The sequence below is a fragment of the Pempheris klunzingeri genome, chromosome 21, assembly GCF_042242105.1.
Source record: "Pempheris klunzingeri isolate RE-2024b chromosome 21, fPemKlu1.hap1, whole genome shotgun sequence".
NCBI classification, from domain to species: Eukaryota; Metazoa; Chordata; class Actinopteri; order Acropomatiformes; family Pempheridae; genus Pempheris; species Pempheris klunzingeri.
The window spans coordinates 10795023-10813845 of NC_092032.1; the positions used below are offsets into that span (position 1 = coordinate 10795023).

Below are 18823 nucleotides of genomic sequence, written 5' to 3' on the forward strand. Positions count from 1 at the left end.
AGGCTGTTTAATAGAAAGGGGATCAGATTGCCTTGGCCTACACTTGGGGTCACTTTTGGCTCATTAAAATGGAGTGCGAATCTAAAAAGTGGCCAGCTTTGCATGCAACGTGAGCGAGTCAGCTGTAGCTTTTCATGCCGAACTGGGCAGGTACCAAACTGTCATCGCAGCACTCAGTGAGAGGTAAACTGTCACCTCCTTACTATTAAAAGAACTCCCCTGAGAAAGAAAGAGGGAGGGAAGGAGAGTGGAATGTACAAACTCATCTCCAAACAAACAGAAACAAACAGAGCTCCGATACAGACGGGTGACATGAACTGGCTGCTTTTTTTTTTCCCTTAAACAAGTTTCCAAGGTCAAGGTTTGTTTGTTTTTTTAAACAACACATTAATAATCCTGGGCCTAACAATTAGTGCCACATAACAAAACCTTGTTTAGTCGACAACTCGTACAAATTTACATTAATCAACAAGGTTATTTGCTTGCATTTAAAGCAGATCAGGTGTAAAATTTGATAATTTTTTTAGCAAGGCCATAATAATGTTTACCTATGCGCCGCACTGAGTAAATTAAGAACACAGACACAAAGACAAGCGCCTTAATACACACAGACACACAGCTGAGGCTATCTTTGGCTGTGCACTGTACTGAATGTGCTTGGCAAGCAGGCTGATGAAAGGAAACAGCAGGAGAAGAACTCATTATAGATCGTGATTCAAATATAAAAAGGTGGGATTTTTCTTTTCTAAGAATAACTTCATCTGGTCTCCCTTTGAAAAAGCGCTTATAAATGTGATTGTCAGGTGTGACAACTCATCTCAGAAGACCTGATTTGATACAATTGAATTTGGGAACTGTTTGAGAGCAATCAGTCAAGACTATACATACTGATAATTGAGAGAATCGCTGATGGATCTTCTCAGACTTTCCATCCTTAATCTAATTGCACAAATTCATACGAAAAAAAAAACCACCCAGGAAACTGGAAATTACACATATCTGCACACACACAAACACACGGAAATACCCATGCATGTACACATATGCAAATTTACATAAACACAATGCCCACATACACACAGACGCACACAGACACACGCAGTGAAAGTAAGCTTAGCTGCAGAGTAGAGCCCCGAGGGTTGGTCTGTTGATTAATGAGGGGAGGAAGGCGAAGAGGAGAGGATGAAGCAGAAGTGTTAATGGAGCTATGATAGATTCCTCTAGGCCTGGTGTTTTATAGGTGAGTCTCCTGTGTATCTGCACAATGTAGCAATACGGTACCACAGAGATCTGTAAAGCCCGAGCCCTGTGCGGGCGGTGAAATGTGTGGATCAGATGGACTTGAATATGGAGCAAAAATAAATTCACCTTTCCAAATCACACAGCAAACATTATTATGGGAATTTGTTTAACGATGACTTAACATTATTAGAACACTGTAGTTTTTTCAGCTACATGATAGAGTCAATTTCAAAATACAATCTATTTCACTAACTTTATTGAAAACTGGAAAACGGCACAATGATTCTCTTGTACAACACTACAGAGGGATATATCCTGTGCTAACCACCTGCGTGACAACAGGGACCGCAATTGTACAGGAAGATCCAATTTGTTCGACTGTCACATTGCAGAAATGTAATATTTAACAATGTGAATGAATATTCTGAGTCAACTGAATCTGTCCACAGTTCATTGTTAGGGAAGCAAGTGGAGGAAAGTCTCTCAATGACACCACATCACAGATAGTATTGAAAAAGCCTCAGAACAGACACTCTCTTTCCTAAATCCCCACTCACTGACATGACTGACGGTGGTAACACTAAATTCATTTTGGCTAAGATACGCAATTTATCTATGAAGAAGAAATTGTGTTTAATTTTGAACCAGCTTATTGTTGCACTTTCATTTAACTACCAGATTAATTAAACAGAAATGACACCACAAAAACAAATTACTGGAAAGTGAATCAGAAAAACAGAAAGTCTGTCTTTTGTTACACATTCTGCAGTAACAATGGCACTTATTTCAAGTCATGTCTCATGTTAACTCTCCTTTTAGCTCTGTTTGTGGTCTCCACCAGCTATGTACAAGAGCTAGTCACTATAAAGCTTCTCTGTATACTTATAAAAAATACATAAAAAAGAGTGACTGAGAGAACAGAAATTAAATTGTGGTTGGATAATATGGTTGCTTTCTCAAGTGTTTAGTCTGTTGTCAGGGTGCAGGGTCTGCAGGGGATGGGAAAGATTAAATAGCCATGAAGAGAGTCCTCTTCTACTGAGCTCTGACTTCTCCCCCAATGGGATTAGGGAACTTTGCACTTTACAAAGCAGCTCATCAGAAAACAATGGAAACACAAAGCTGTTATGGACGGTGCCAGCTTGGTGTGACATGTGTTTGTGGACAGAGGCAAGACAGAGGAGGCAGGAACAGAGGGGAAGGGAGAAGAAGTGGCTGGGATTGAAAATAGAGCTTGGCCTCTTATTTTAAGAACATGACACCAAGTGAAAGAGAGTGTTGATACTTTGGGGCATTATTAACCATCAGTCTTTTTATGTTGCATTACTTTATCAATTGAGTTTTAGACAATAGTAACTACTAATAACAACATTTGTCCCTGTTCACAACAAAAAGCTATTTTGATAATTAGGAACAACCTGAATCAATGATGTGAAATGTTCAAGTGGAGTCCAGGCAGAGATTTATTTATGAAAGCGACTATATAATAGAGGCACATTTTTCACCATGAATAACGACTGTTGGGCTGTTGTTCCCATATCCTGCTAGAGATGCAATTCATCAGGGCCAATAAGAGCTGGTAATTTGTCTTCAGGTCTTTGTCTGATGGAGGAAGCTGATGAAAACCAAAGGAAATGACCACACAATGTATAGCCCTGCACATCTGTGAATTAATGCACCCTGTCCAAATACATCTATCACGAGAAGAGCTGAAAATAAGCTACATGCAGCCACAAGGCACAAATAAAATCATTAATAAAAGTAGGCTTCCGCTACGGTTTATATTCCTGTTTGTCCATCAAAGCTAATTGTGGCCACTGGATATAAGAATCTAATGATTTGCCAGCTGATATAATCTGATTTCTTTACACAACCCCAGTCACATTTATCCACGTTGTTGGGAAGTCTCAATTACTACAAGACACAGCTGACTGTCTTTTCTACGCTCCACTGACAAGTACAGTTCCTGGGGTGAAAAATCTCCTGACATCCACCACTCTGGACGGCCTGTCATTGTTAATAGGTGAGAGCAAAGAGGTGGCAAGATCCTATCTTAAACGGCTGTGCCATCTCGGACAATAGACACATTGTTCTCTGCTTCTTCGCCTCTGCCTTGGCGGCCGCTTTCGCGCCAACAAGGGGGAACATACCCACGCACCATTACAATGCACACTGTCCACGTAAAGGCCATTGGTCACCGAACACAAATACCCACTTGTAGGTCAAAAACAGCTGAGTGAGACAAAAGAATAAAACAGTTAATAACTGTAGACAGCGCCACTGGGTCCAGAAAAGTACTTTAGGAGTAATAACTCTAGACTTTGTCTGAATATTTAATGGCTAGAAAATGCTTCATTTGCCCCATTAATGTCTTTATCAGTGTCCACTGTAACATTTTCTTCTTTCTATGGATGAAACGTTTCTAAACAGACGGAGTCCAAGTTGAGGCATCATCACTGAAAAGGCACTTGTGAAATATTGGCTTTTGTTCAGTGGTGGATTACCTTTAATTAGGAACAGAGGTATTGAAAGTTGCTGACTATTGTTGCATGAAACTGCAATGCAAAGCTATGATGAAATGTACTTAAAATGTTTATTCCTTATAGCCTGCTCTATTGTGGCTTGGGCCACTGTAACAACAAAAGTGCTGTATTCAACACATTAAACTTCCCTCAAACCTTTCTGCAAGACTTAAGGTGGCACAATTCCAATAAGTACTGAGACAGTCGTTGTTTTTTTCAGTTACGGAGGTTATTTACCCCAAAACAAGCTGTATGCATACCGAAGATTGTGAAATGGTTCACTCATAAAAAAAAAAAAAAGTAATTTTAAAACCCCAAATCACTTCTGTAAATCTATAAACAGGAGAGTAGCCCATCTTTTTGCAAATGATATCCTGATGTTTGGATGATGACTAAGTTAAACTCTCAGTATGCAGCCCAGATTATTGGTTTACTGATTATTTGTTTACATTCATACTTTTGGCTGATTGTATTTTCACTCCTCATAATTCTGGACCAGACATAATACATTTTTAATGTGTTTTCTGCTTTGACATTTCTGGTTTGGCCAAGGCGCTCTCATGACTGCACTTAGATGGCAGTAGAGTCCTACTTTGTCCCTTTCAGCTTCATTCTTGCTACTATGAATTACATTGCCATTTCATCATATGTATTATATATGTACTATATTTTCAAGTTCTAATCTAGTGTGTTTGTTTTTGAGCTGGAATTTAAAGGACTTCAGGCAAAAGTCAGACCAACTGTGCAGTCCAGCACAATGAAAGTATGCTCCCTGGTATGTGCCCCAACAGCACCTCAAAATCTAAAAGAAAAAGAGGCATTCCAGCTCACTGTTTATGTTTTTAGAGGAAAAAAAACAACAGTGAGCTGGAAGGGGAATTTGGGCATATGGTCTACCAAAACAAAATCAGGCACATGAGTACACGTTCAGGTGGTCCAGCCTTAGAAAATATGTCGTCATATTCTTAAAGTGGATTATGCATAATGTTTATGTTAACGATAAAATGGCCGCGTGTAATGTGAATGGCTTCGCATGCTATCACGTACCCACAGAGAATTATCACCCAACTCTGCAGTTTCCCTCAGCTCTAGAGTGCTTAACATTGTCCTCCCTCTAATTTCCAGCTCACAACTTTATTGTTTCGGGCACAACAGGCAGCCATTTTCATAAAGATGTTTGCTACCTTCTCTGCACCGAACGGCAGAGAGACAAATTAAGCAACTAGCTGGTGAGCATAGAGGAGGATTTAGCAGCTAGAGAGCCAGACATTTCACCAACAAGTTAGTGGACATGCAAAACAGAGCTAAAAGGAATGTGATAGGTCATCGGTAATAATGGTTGTAATCTTCCTGTGCATTTGTTAGTGTGTAAAAGAAGTTAATGTTGAGTTTACTGAGGGAACCATTTATTTTGGAGGAAATCCTGTGGTGGGAAATAAAGTTTGAAGTGCAAAGTCTATGTGTGCAGTGCCCTGCATGCTCTTAAAATATTACAGATCTACCTCTGAGCCATCTGATCTACCGCTCCTTTGAAGTGTCAAAACATGTTTGTGAATGGAGAGACTGAATAGCGGACCGACTCACCGGCAGCAAACTTAATTTGACCATTTTTGTTCAGACTCGCAGAAAAGTTGGACAGACGGCGAGGGCTGACCTTTTCTATTTACCACAGCGATCCTTAACCTGGGAAACATGTACCTGGACTTAGACTGACACACAAATTACTCAAAGGTCATGTTATTCAGCTCGTCAATCCCACAGATAGCATCAGCCATTCCTCACTGGAGGGGGGAAGGAAAGAACTGCACGGGTGACGGCAATATCACCACTGCTGTTTCTTACACACTGCCAGATTTGATGTTTTTCTCTGTGCAGAGCCACTGATTTTTGGCTCTTGTGCGCATTTAGTTTGTCTTCATGTAGTTAAAAAAAAATACTGTATGGTACAAAGCCACAGGATTAAAATTAATTGAGAATCCACACACTGTTCACTGGCAGCAGACTGTTTACTTGTTTGTCGGGTGCATGTGTGTGCCAATTCTTCAATGTTGAATCAAGCGAATGTGTGTGTGTGTGTGTGTGTTTGTGTGCCTTTGCACTGTGTCAGGGGGAATAGCCTGTTGGGGTTATGGAGGGTGCAGTGTGGGGTGATGAATAGGATGCTTTTGTGCTCAGTCTCTCAGCTGTCTGCAAGCCAGTGAAGGAGAGAAAGGTGAGAGAGAAAGGGGCACGAGGTGAGGGAGATAGCCGGATAAAGGGGAAGAAAAGAGGAAGAGAGATAAAATAGGGGAGAGGAGATGAGGCGCTGTGAAGTGCGGGGAGTACAGGTGAGACGCGGGGGGAGCGTAAGGTGAGAGAATGGGTGGAGAGGTGAGGAAGAGGAGGGGAATGTGAGAACGGGAAGCAGAGAGAGACTACTTGTGTATCCAGGAACACTGTACCGTTGTCTCTTCAGCCAACAAAGAGACAAAGAAGTTGGCTAATGTAGGAAATCGTTGCCATTCATGTCAGTGGAGAAAGAAAACAAATGTCCCAGGAAAAAGATGAAAAAAAAACACAGACGAGAAAGTGCCCCGCTTGGTGATTTAGATCACTCGGCAGAACACAGAGCTGACCTCATGGCCTCAACCTTCACACATGATGGGCTTTGGAAATGAGCCAATCATACTGACGGATGCTGATGACTTCAGCCGAAGCTGTTAGTGTCTGTGTGGCCACTTTAATACATATCCCATAAAGAGAACCATTCGACTGTACTACTTTCTAATGAAAAATAATGTATAATACATTTCAAAAGGCACAGCATTACAATAGAGACCGAGGCGGGAGCATTAGAAGGTCAACTGTGATGCAAAGTCTTGATATGTGATATTTAAGAGACCTTTAAGGCACTAAAAAAAACATTTAAAAAAAGTATCACACAAGGAGGAAAGCACTCAGGACCTTTCTGACCTAAAAACTCCAGCTGAGAGGGTACATCCAGATCGTCTGACAGGTAGGTCTGGCATCAAACTTTAATACTTTTTTTGGTACTAGCAGGAATGTGTGTGTAGCACTGAATATATGAAAAAAACATTACAGAAAACTGACTGAAGCTGAAACAATTAGTTGAGTAACAGAAAGTTAACAAAAGTTAATGCGCCATTAATTCCAATATCAATTAATCGTTTAAGCCGATTTTCAGGCAAAGATGCCAAACATCATCCGGATCCAGCTCCTCCGTCGTGGCGCTTTTCTTCAGCTCATGTGAGTATCTCTGGGTTTTAGACCGTTTGTTAACAGAGCAAATGATTAGAAGATGCCGCATCAGGCTTTGAGAAAAATTGTGACAGTGAAAAAACAAAATTATAAAGCAATTAATCATGAAGAGAATCAGCAGATTCATCCGTAATGGAAATAATTGTTAGTTGCAGCTCTACTGGCATCAAACGTTTAGTCAGATTTGTGATCTTGTTTACTCAACCTTTGACGAGATGGTTCCTTATTTGAGGCTGTTTTTGATTTAGGCAGAATTCCTGTGCAGCCGCACGACAGAACTTTGCTGATTTACAGCTGATGAGATGAGTCAGTTATGACCGATTAACGGATTCACAGAAAAATTTGATCATCAATTAACAATTTCATCCAAAAATGTAAAAAGAAAAATACACTGATTCCAGCTTGTCAAATGTGAAGATTTGCCTTGTAAATGATTACATTTTTATTGTTTTGGACTGTTTGGATAAAACAGGCTATTTGAAGATGGCACCCTGTGCTTTGGAAACTTGTGGCAGTCAATTTTCTCTTTGTTCTGACATTTTATTGACCAAACATGAGAGCAATTACTTAAAAAAGTAATCAATTGATTAATAGATAATGAAATTAACCTTCAGTTGTGGCCCTAATTGGTTTATTTTGTCAAAAGAAAAACAGGGATTCTTGGGGGAAAAAATATTTTCTCTACGTAAAGGTACTGTTTTGGTATCAGTGATGAAACTCAGGTATTATATATTAGTATGACTACTGAAACATTGGATGGAGGTAATGAGGGACCATAAGAACCAAAGAGGCCAGTTTATCTCCTATCTGTGTTACTAAATCTGAGTCTGGGTCTGAATGTATCCGGCATCCTTCTGCTCTGAATCTCTACGCATCATATCTGGATAATGATGTCTCAAGACTATCTTCACAGCCATAAACATTATTGAGCTGTTGAGTCATCAGCAACTGTAAAAAAAAAAACAAACAAAAAAAACACAAAAATAAAATGTGATATTTGAGATCATGCTGCAAAACAACACTTTTTGGATTTCAGCCAGCTCTAAATATCATTCCCCTCCACCCAGATGTGTATCTCTCCAGTCAGCCCACGCGTTGTGTATGTGTCACACATTTTCATCTCTCCCAAAACACAACACAAAACACTTGAAATTATACCATTTAGCGCTGATGAGGTCTCTTTCCCACCACAGAAAAGGAGGAGTAATCACAGAGATGTACTGTATCAGCGCCTGTTGATTCAGGCATACACATGCCTACTCCTGCTCCTTTAGTTGTTTTAATTTTTCTCTCTGACTGATTCGGAATGAGAATCGGCTTCGAATAACTAACCCCGGCGTGGACAGATAAATACTTTCTATCTTCCCACACCGGGGTCCTCTGAGGCCATCGCAGCATGGCTTTTCTATGATGAAACAGCAGCGAGTGGTGGAGGGCTGAGGGAGTGGGCGATCAGGACACAAACTGTTTTTCTCCACAAACAGCAGGATGAGATGTGGAGCTGGCAGAGATATGGCATCCATACCTCAAGCACAGCCAACACAGCATGCAACCTCACTTTGCTTTGCAAAGTCATAAGCTCTCCACACACACACACACACACACACACACACACACACACCCACATCCTATTTTTCTGAATGCGTATGTGCAGGAAGTAAATAAGCATGGCCAACTGTCTGTGGGCAAGCTAATTTGCATGTTAACAGCACATGAATTTAATTTGTAATATCAGGTTTGTGTTGTGCATGTCCCGTAGGTGCTGTAAAGGCTTCTCTTACTCAAAATTTACTCCCAAAGAGCAATCTAAGATAGCCTCCATGAAGCAAACAACAGTAGAATAGTGTTGATGAAGCCAGGTGATGATGTGAGGAGGCAGACATCATTAGCCTCCATCATCACACTTCATCAGAGCAGAGGGAGTGTGCCCGCTCTGTTAGCGTAATGAGCTGGAAGTATGAACAAAAGCAGATGGCTTTATGAGTCAGACAATAAGGCGCTCATAGCTGAATATATATCATTAATTTCCATTTAAGCAGTCGAGCCATTTTTTCCCCTCCTTCCTGGATATCAATGGACATTCTTTATCAAGGCAGTGAAGAGCTGCGGTCACACCGAATCAGCTGGATTTCAGTGAGACTTTACAATACTGGGAATAATTGATCATGACTGAGTTAGAGCATAGGACTGATAATAGGCTAATGACAATTTGTATAATGATAAACGGTATTATGTCGTCAGCGCTGTAATCCATAAAACACCGTGTTCATTTTCCACATGCAATAAGATACAGAGACTTATAGCCCGTAGTTCTCAATCTTAAGTGACCTCTTTGTGGGGTTCATATATTTTTACAGCACAGCTAAATTTGTTTGTCTTCAAGAGCACTTTTTTCTTCCTCTTTCATAACTACAGTTCTGGTTTAAAAAGGCGTGTTATTGATCTAAAATCTAACAAAGTCAGAAAAGCAGATGAGATGTAAAGTTTCTCAATGGAAATGAAGTTACAGGCTAGAAACTAAAGACAATGGGTTGGGGGGGGGGTGATCCACAACTCCAGCCACATGACACCAGCTGTCAGTCATCTAGACTTTCCCAACATCTCACTGTGTGCAGAAGTATTTTCTTTTTTAATGCAGAGAAACTTGGCCGCTGTTCGTGCTGCTCTAATCTGTTTTTCCTCTTGAAGAGCTCACAGCAGGACGGCTCCTATGGAGCAATTAAAGCCTCTTTCTTAATCCAGCCGCCACTGAAACAACTGGAACTCCTCTTCCTCCTCCTCCACCTCCTCCTCCTCTCCTCCGCCGCGCCAGACAAGCAAGTGCAACAGTACTCACCCCCAGTTTCTTACTCCGTATCCTCACGTATCCCTGTTTGACTATGTCGTTGAAGTTGGAAGCCATGGTGAGGGGAAGCGGGGAGCTTCCTGCCCGAGGTGAAAAATGAAACAAAGAAAACCTCTTTTCGGGCTGGCGGAATCTTTTACTTGAGGGTCGGTCGGTGTGACATCCAGCGACAGGAGAGCGGGCGGTGGGCAACCTGCTCCTGTGTCAGCGCTCAGGCTGCCCGGCTTCAGCGGCGCGGTCCATCCGGGAGAGGAGGGAGGGACCATTCGTCAGCTGATTGACCGGAGCCGGAGAGAGGAGAGAGGAGGAGAGGAGGAGAGGAGAGGAGAGGAGGAAGAGGCGCGCTTCCTGGACCACACCATCCCCGAAAGAGTGAGGGGGGTGGGGGAAAGCTGCTGGGGAGGGTAGGAGGGGGTCTCCTGAATTTAATTTAATCTAATTTAAGTATCTCATTTGACAAAAATGCTCTCAGGTGGAGAGTTAATTTTTTTAGATAGCGTTATTATTTTTAAATTATCATTGGGGAAACTAATTAGAGTTGTCTATAGTGGATTAGTCGACGTTATTCGTCTTGGTCGACTGCATTTTGTACAGGAGTGGTCATTTTAGTCAGAATAATGGCCGCATATCTCTAATGAAATAACATCGTTTTAAAAATATACTGTGACTCTAAAAGCAGCGTTATGTAGCTTAAGCTTGGAATAAATAACACATTCTTCCTCTTACAGGTGAAAAGTTGAGTTCATGAGCGGTGGCTAATGTTGCTAATGCTAACTAGCTAGTGAGTTTGGTGACTATCTTTGCTACTGTGACGTCATGTTTTAGCTTTAGCTTTATTTAGCTTCATCCCATAATGGTCATTTTAGAGCAAAAGCTAGAAGTTACAGATTTAACACAGAAATTATAGACTCTTTTTAGTTAGGCAATTAGTTGGAGACAGTCTATGATTATCAGTCACTGAAGAATGGGGTTATTAGCCCATTAGTTTAAACAAGTGTACTATTATATTCCTGTGGAAAGGTTGCTATATTAGGAGACAATTTGACACGATTACTTAGCTTTTTTTTTTTTTATCTCAAGCCGTCATAGTAGTATTTACTTAATTCTTGTGGTCATGATTTTTGTAGATGAATCAAGCAAATTAATTTGGCCACTTGTGGTCTTTTCATCTGATCTGATCGCAAAAATCATAAATAAGCAAGTGCTCAAGGACAAGATCAAGGGCTGTCGTTTCCAACCCACAACATGTTCAATAAGACCACTTGTTAATGGAATTTTAATGTCACTTTTAAAAGCCAAAGTAACCAATCAAAGTTTTGCATTCCTTCCCCCCCCAACATGTTCAAAGAAAGTATGCAAATGTATAACTGGGCTTAGTGTTCAGACTAATTTGCAACACACTTTGTTCCTTGCCTTTTGGTTATTACCTGTCTAAGTATGAATATCATTTCCATATTTTTCACCAGACAGCCTTTCCTAATAAAAGGAAATACAATTTGAGGTTGCCAGTGTGCGAGCACCATGTTTTGTCATTATTGGGTGGCCTTGAATTGATGTTGTTTGATTTGGTGAATAATAAAACCGGATAGTCCAGTGCCCTATTAAAGGATCCAATAAATTGTAAGGGAACTGCAGTGCACAAAAGCGTGCATCCGCCGCCTGCAGTGTGTACATTGTAGATACAATGCTGCAGATTGACAATCAAAAAGCTCTGCGAATAAAAGCACAGACACAAATTTTGATCCCTGCCAAAGCTATAATCCTGATCGGGATGTAGTGAGAGGCGTAGCTCGGGTTGTGCAAATCGCAGAGAGTGAAATCCTTGGTATTAGGTAGCAGATGGCTCAGGTATATTGATATGAGAGGCTGCCATTACTTACGTTGATTAAAACGTGGAGAAGAGAGATGGCTTATGCAATAGAGTTATATAAACAACTCTGTGATTAAGTTAAGATCAGAGTATTTCACCACCAGAATACCTTAATTTTACACTCTTCAATCTAACAAGAAGAAGGCACCAGAGATTAATGTGGCAGTTATCAGATAACAGATTTCCTTTTATAAATGAGGACACAAATGTTCCAGCGCAGCTCGCCTCCTCTTGCTCGGCACAATTATCCTATTGCTCATACTCATTTATTCATTTGTTGTGTTGCACTGAGAGAATGTGTGCACCGCTGAGAGGAAGGAGGAGGGCGGGGGGCTTTGTTCAGTGTACGTAGAGGGCTGCCACTTTGAGTAGTACGTTTCCATCAAGTGTCAGCTTTTGAGTCCAAAGGTAAAACTCAGTGTCTGTATTTTCTGTTCTGCTCATCACAAGGGCGCACAAAACAGCAAGCTGCCTCCCCTCCAACAAACAGCTTGACTTTGATAGTCTTCATGTCTCCCTGGAAGTGTCCTCAAATTTCAGACTTGTCTAAGTTGTTTTGTCTTTATAATCCTCTTTGTACAACATGGCCCCGTTCCATTCCCACTGCCTCGTCATCCACTCTCTAAGAAAACAATGCTGACAGCAACAATATCTTTTCATTGCACTAAATATTGTGCTCTGGTGACTGTTATTACCAAGAGCTGTCCTAGTTTGGGGGAAGTGATTGCCTGCCATGATGCAAGTCCAACAACCAGTTTGGCCCCAGTTTGGTTGCAGGTAGAGAGGCTGTGTGCTCAGCGTGCGGGCCGCCTCGCAGACCAGCATATGGCCCTGACATACATGAACGCCTGCCAAAAGGGTCAGATGTGTTGAGAGTCACTCAAGAGCAGAGAGACCTTCATCAAGGTCACGAGCAAAGCCGCCAATATCTGCTGAGCTGTAGAAAACAACTCTTGTCCAATACAGCAATTTATCAGGTATTGACCTTATAATCATCACCATTTTTCATTGACGTTCCGCATCACGTATCCAAGTCCCTTCACGTCTATGATGATTAATACTGAGAGGACTGAGCTGCTCACAGAGAAACCATGCCATCCATTAAAGCACTTAAGAATTTCTAAAAAAAGAGAAAAAGTAGCCCCTGGAACGTTTATTTAGTCACAGCCGAGAGGAAAGCAAACTTTATGTGGTTTTGATGGTCTGGTGAAATAATAAAATTGCCTTTGCATTAGATGCGTAGTTTGTCTCAGTGCTATTTGGCAAACATACACGAGCACAAGCAGCTAAATAATTAACACATTCTAAAAAGATAAGCAGGGGGGAACGAGTGGAAGAGTGGGAGACAGAGAGAGAGAGAGAGAGAGAGAGAGAGAGAGAGATGGCTCTCCATACTTAGTTGTTTGCCAGGTAAGCATTTTTACATGTGGGCGGAGGAGAGGAAATAGAGATCACACAGGCAGAGTTATGGTAATGTTCTGCTCCGGGTTCCTGTACTCAAGCTTTTTACAGCAACCCGTATCAGCCTGATATGTTAATAGGCACAATGGGATTTGGGTTTGATTAAATGTCAATGCCTGGAGGAAAAAAGGGCTAGTGTGGAAAGAGGGGAGAGAAAAAAAAAAGCTTATTTCTCAGAATAAGAGATGTGGGCTGTTCTGGACTCGGTGGGTCCTTGGCCATTTGAGGAGGACATTGGTTTGTCACACAGTGCTGGACAGCAAAGGTTGTGTACAGTCCCAGAGGATCAAGCCATGACATGTTTGTGATTTACTCCATAACAGTTAGAAGTAGAAGTGGTTGGAGGGCCTCATTGTCCTTCTCCAGAAGGTGAGTCATGAGAGTGGGCGATTCAAGAGGGTCTTTTGCTTCAATCACAGATGAGTGTATGAGCAGAACGTATAAGCCTATTACGAGGGTTCTTCACATTAGCGAATTAACCAAAAATGTTATCAGGAGGGCTGGGGATAAGATTTAATTTGCGGCAGCATGTCTGCTTGTAATTTGGAGATTTACCTTTCGCGATTGTCCGTTTTAAACTCCTGGCCACCTAAAATGAGATAAAGTGTACATTTGCGTTGAGAGAAAATGTGTTATTGTGAGGGGCATTAGTCAGAGAAAGAAGTTAAGAAGTTACCTACGTAGGTGCACTAATAATCATTATGGTAATGGGGGAGGATGAATGGTGAGGAAAGTGAATGGGGAGGAAAGAGATGCAGACAGATGAAGGTGAAGCAGAGGGGAAAATACAAAAATAGCAAGAAGAGTTGCAAGAGCTTGGTCACAATGAATAGAAAAGGAATGGATCATTCTCAGGGAGACGCTATGCCTCCTGCTGGTTTGACCCAGTCTTTGTGTCCTAAATTGGGGTCCATCTTGTGTCGCGGTGAGGCTGAACCCTGGGCTGGATCTCTGGAGACGTAGCTGTTCTGCTGCTCTGGCATTTCTCACAGAAAACAACTGGGGGAGGCTGAATCCTCTGTTCATCACAGTCAGCTCCTAGTGGAAGATAGAGGAATGAAATAGGTGCCATCCCCCACTCTAACAAGACTGATGAGACTCTGTTTTTTTCTTCCCCTTCTTCTTTTTTCATGCCAGCTAATTTGGAGACCAGAGGCTGAATTCCTCAACTTTGTAAGTGAAAGAGTGGCTGTTCTTGGATCGCTGACGATGTCCTCCAATGCAACCATCTCATTCGTTTTGATTGTCTTTCATACTCAGAGGCCCTTGATGAATTAGATCCCATGTTTCTGGGTTTAACTCATATCAGGTCCTTTGGAGTTATTCTATTCTAGTTATTCTAATTTAAAGTTATGAGAGTAGCATCTTGTTTGTTGTAGGTGTCCTTAGTCTTTCACTTCTTTTGAATACTGTTCCTGCACCCTCCACAGTCAGGTCAAACGTAGGATTCGGACATGAAGCCAGTAGGGATTCATGCTAAAGGCAGCAAGGCTAAATGTCAAGAGGGTGTAATCCAGGGTGTTCAGGTGGGTGGAGAATCTCCCTCCTCAGTGTGCAATCACACATTCACCAACCCATGTTGTGCTGTGTCTCTTTAACTCATCACAGCCATGAAAAAAATGAGTGAAAGAGTGGAAACAGACAAGCGTGACTAATATGTATGCCCTGTAGAGGGCAATATTGTCTGCTGCGTCAGGAGGACTACCTTGAAAGGGCTGTTTAAATGTCTTCATGTTTCCACTGTATGATAATGAGATCGCTGCACTTGCTCGAGGTGATGAATGAGCAACATGGAAGTTGTGTAACAGAAGATTTATCTTGCTGCACAAAAACAAGAATCAGTCGTATTAATTCGTCATATTAATCTTAAATACACAAGTTGCATTAACCCAAGTAGAAGCCATGATGCTCAGTGGTTTCTTGTTGCTTGAAATACAGGAGAAGAGCAACGGTTTTAATATAAAAGGAGCAGATTCATGAATTTCCCTTAACTCAGTTTGAAAACAAGTATGATCAGAGGAGCAGAGGGTCAAATTTGGCTAAAACTGCACCCTGAGAGCTGCAGGTTATTGGCTTCCTTATTTAATCTGACAGATTTAATATAAAACAGCTGATGCTTGTGCTTTTTTCAATGGCCGTGGCTTGTGGGCCCTTCTTCGGGATTGGCAGTAGCACATGACTCTAGCGCTCACCGTCCAGGCCGGGACAAAGCTACTCTTTTACCTCCAGGGCCCGCTTCACAACGGCTCATGTGTGAGCATGGAAAAAGAGTGGAAATCAAGCCTCCTCTGTAAATACACGAAAGGTCAGTGATGACGTCAGAGTCCAGGGACAGCCTCCTCCGTGATTTTGCGGGCCATCATCGGCGCCTGATTCGTTGCAGCTCTTTATATTTTGCACTCTGTGTTCACTGACCATGATCCCAGTGTAAATACTCTAGTACACATCTGTCATAGAATTGTGTTTGGTGTATCGCCCACTGCTTATAAGTCTGTCTTCTGTTCCATGTTCAGGCAGCTACGAAAGGAATAACTTTTGCTGACTCGTTCAAAAACTTGAAAACAAACTTATTCTGGGATTCCCTTTGATGTAGTTTACTATGAACTGTAGTTTTTCATGTGTTTTTTTTTTTTCAATTTTCATGCTGTGCTCCTCTTCCATTACCCATGAGCCAGCGAGGCCTCGACCCAGAACCTCTCCCACTTCCTTTTTCTTGTATTATGTCTGAATGCAAAGGAGTGTGTGCACCCATCTGCCATGCATGGCCTTATTGTTTGGCCGTGACCCTCAGCTGTGCTGTGTATTGTTTTTCAGACTGTTCCTTGTTGCCATGCCAGGCATCTTATAGCAATTCCAGTTCTCTCCCAACATTTATTTTCCTTTCTTTTGCAAACAAGTGTTTGTTTTACATGCAGGTCATCTGATTGCGCCCTGGGTAAGCAGGGTTCTTTGAAACTCAATCCATTTCCTCCATTATCCATGGCTTTGTGTGTGAAGATTGTTGCCACATTTCTGAGATATAGTTTTGTTGTTATTGTTATCGTTAATACAATCCCAACTGACCCACATCTCGAGGATAAACAGGAAACCTCCTCCGATTTAGACCTCTCACTTGTAGAAATGTGCAAAACTGCGATTGCTATGAAACACTGATAAATTATCCAAAGATAACTTCTTTAACAGGCTTAAAATTTGGTTCAGGCAATAAAACTTACACTCCTTCAAAGAGGAGATATAAGTTGGTTTCTGTAAGTGCCCAGATGATGTGGACTTGTCATTATTTATTCTGAGGGGTAGATCTAAGAGCAGTGCAGTCTGGGAGGCAGCCAGCCCCTCCTGGAGAGGTACAAGAAGCACAACTTTCCCTACTCCACAGTGCTTGTTTTAGGAAAGGCTTTAACATGTGGCCCACATCTGCATCTAGAGCATAAAACTGCCTCTATGACACCTGTTTATACAGGAACGAATGTCAGGTTTAGTGTCTTATGTGCGCAACTTATTGACAATAAATCATCTGATTTGCAGTTTTTCTGGGTAATAAAGCACTGAAATATGGCTCCAGTCGGGCCTGTCATGACAGAAGCAAAACGACTGTAGGTTCATCACTGTGTGCATATTGCAGGTATTGCAGGCCTGCAAAGCCTGTGTACAAGAGGGAGGAAGACATTGAGCTAACATGTAAATCTGTAGAAGCACCTTACTGAGTTTACCATAATCTGTAAGGCGTAACTTTGCCAGCTGTTCTTAACCAGGCCTTCTACTCACCTGAGTATATGTGAACAAAATAATCTCATAGGGCCGAAAGCTCAACAAACAAATTAATCTTGTTTTTGGAAAGCCTCATTTATTTGTATTAGACTGAAAAAGAGAAGCAGTATTTCATCTGTTAAATCCTCCTGCGATTAACCTGATGCAACACATTGGCCAAGTCTGTGCTGTTGACATTGTATGTCTGTTTTAAGTTTAGCACTCTGCAGTGGCACTATTTTGCATCCGGATTCAGTGAGGACCACCAAGGCTCACATTACACCAGCATACCATAACCATTCACGTGAAGGTAACCTTTGGTTTGACACTATTAGGTCACACTGCTCACACCTCAGTAAAACAGTCCAATAAGGGAACCATGTAACATATTCGTTTGAATTTTGGGTCTGGAGGGAGGATTATTTGTTTCAAGGTGGAACCAAGCTTCACGTGAGCACACACAAGAACTCATACACAGAAAGCATTTAAAAAATCTTCCGTCATCCGTTGTTAGACCATGATGTGCAAAATATGTATGTAAAATATCAGTTTGAGTATCTCTTCTTCCGGTAGAATCCCCCAACTGAGTGGATTTGAATCATATAAGATTTTCAATTTAAGTCAAGTAGTTGGGTGGGTTGGTCGTAGGAGAGCCAGCTGGTAATGAATGGTTATTATAAATCAAATGTCTAAGATTTGTCAGAGGTTTGCTTTAAAAGTACAGATGCCTAAAATAACTCAATAATTATATGAGTCACCTTGCCACTCAGGAAAAGCTTATTTTTTCTCCACCAAAGTACCCACTCCATCTTTGCGAAAACACATTCACAGTGTGGCTATGTACATGTAATATTTTTGGATCATGAGGGGAAAAAACCCACTCCCTGTCAAATTTTATGTTTTGTTCATCTGCCAAAGTAAAGGTTTGACAAGAAGGAACACAGTCATTACCACTGGCAACCATAACTTTTCACCTCGGTGCTGACGGCTTCCCTGACTGCATCACTGCTATCTGATTCCCATCCAACCATAGTACGATAGTCGGCACAGACATGGCACATAAACAAACAGGTGAGCGAGTGAAAAAAAATACAATTAAACCCAAATACACAGCACACATACACACATACAGCACAAACAAATGCAGCAGAACATACAAACTCTGTCTGCCTGCCTCTCTCTCTTTCCCCTCTCAGGTGTATATGGTCTCTTTGACACAGTCTGCCAGTCTGCTGCCATGCAGTGCCACATTTAGCTCTGCAAGAAGCGCCAGACTGCAGCTGAGCAGAGCACAGTGAGGAGGTTATTAATGGCCTTCCTTATTTTAAACGACAGTCTGAAAACACTGGTGGCACCATGCAGACCCTGCTAGCTGCAAGCTTGTCTTTCATCCCATCTGTCTTCACGCCACTCAGTCTCCTTGGTCCTAATGGGCCTGTGGCTGTCGCTCTGTCAGCTTGCTCCTAATGCACCTTTGTCTGTCCGGTGGGTCGCATAAGAAGGCTCACAACAATCTATCACCATCAACTGATGTGTTGCACCGCTTCCTTAATTATTTGAAGTCATGCAGCATTTTGTTTAACTAACAGTGCCTAATAATGTTAGAAAAGTGCTCCTGCAAAACTCTTTCATGACTCTGAAAGTTAGGAAAAGATGAGAAATTCTACAGATGGTATCCCAAAGTCATACTCATGAAGGTGTCAGAGAATCAAAACTTCACGCTGTTTTCTCTAGCCTTTGGGTTATCTCTCTGCCCTCTCCTGTGTCCCCGAGTTTCTCCCTTTCACTATCCTCCCCGTCCTCCTGCCTTTCATTCTTCAGAGCCCCTGAACACCATCTATCACCACAGCCCGCTGTGAATTTTGACACCTGTCTGAT

At 41.7% G+C, this 18823-nt stretch overlaps 1 protein-coding gene across 1 annotated transcript in view; it reads right to left on the reverse strand.

Moving 5' to 3' along the window:
• Window positions 1–10007, reverse strand: part of dok6 (docking protein 6) — a 44018-nt gene extending 34011 nt beyond the window's left edge. The window contains exon 1 of the mRNA XM_070853019.1: window positions 9859–10007. Within this exon, the coding sequence (XP_070709120.1) occupies window positions 9859–9924 (66 nt within the window). The 5' untranslated portion in view covers window positions 9925–10007. The remainder of the gene's footprint in view (window positions 1–9858) is intronic.
• Between the last annotated feature and the right edge of the window lie 8816 nt (window positions 10008–18823).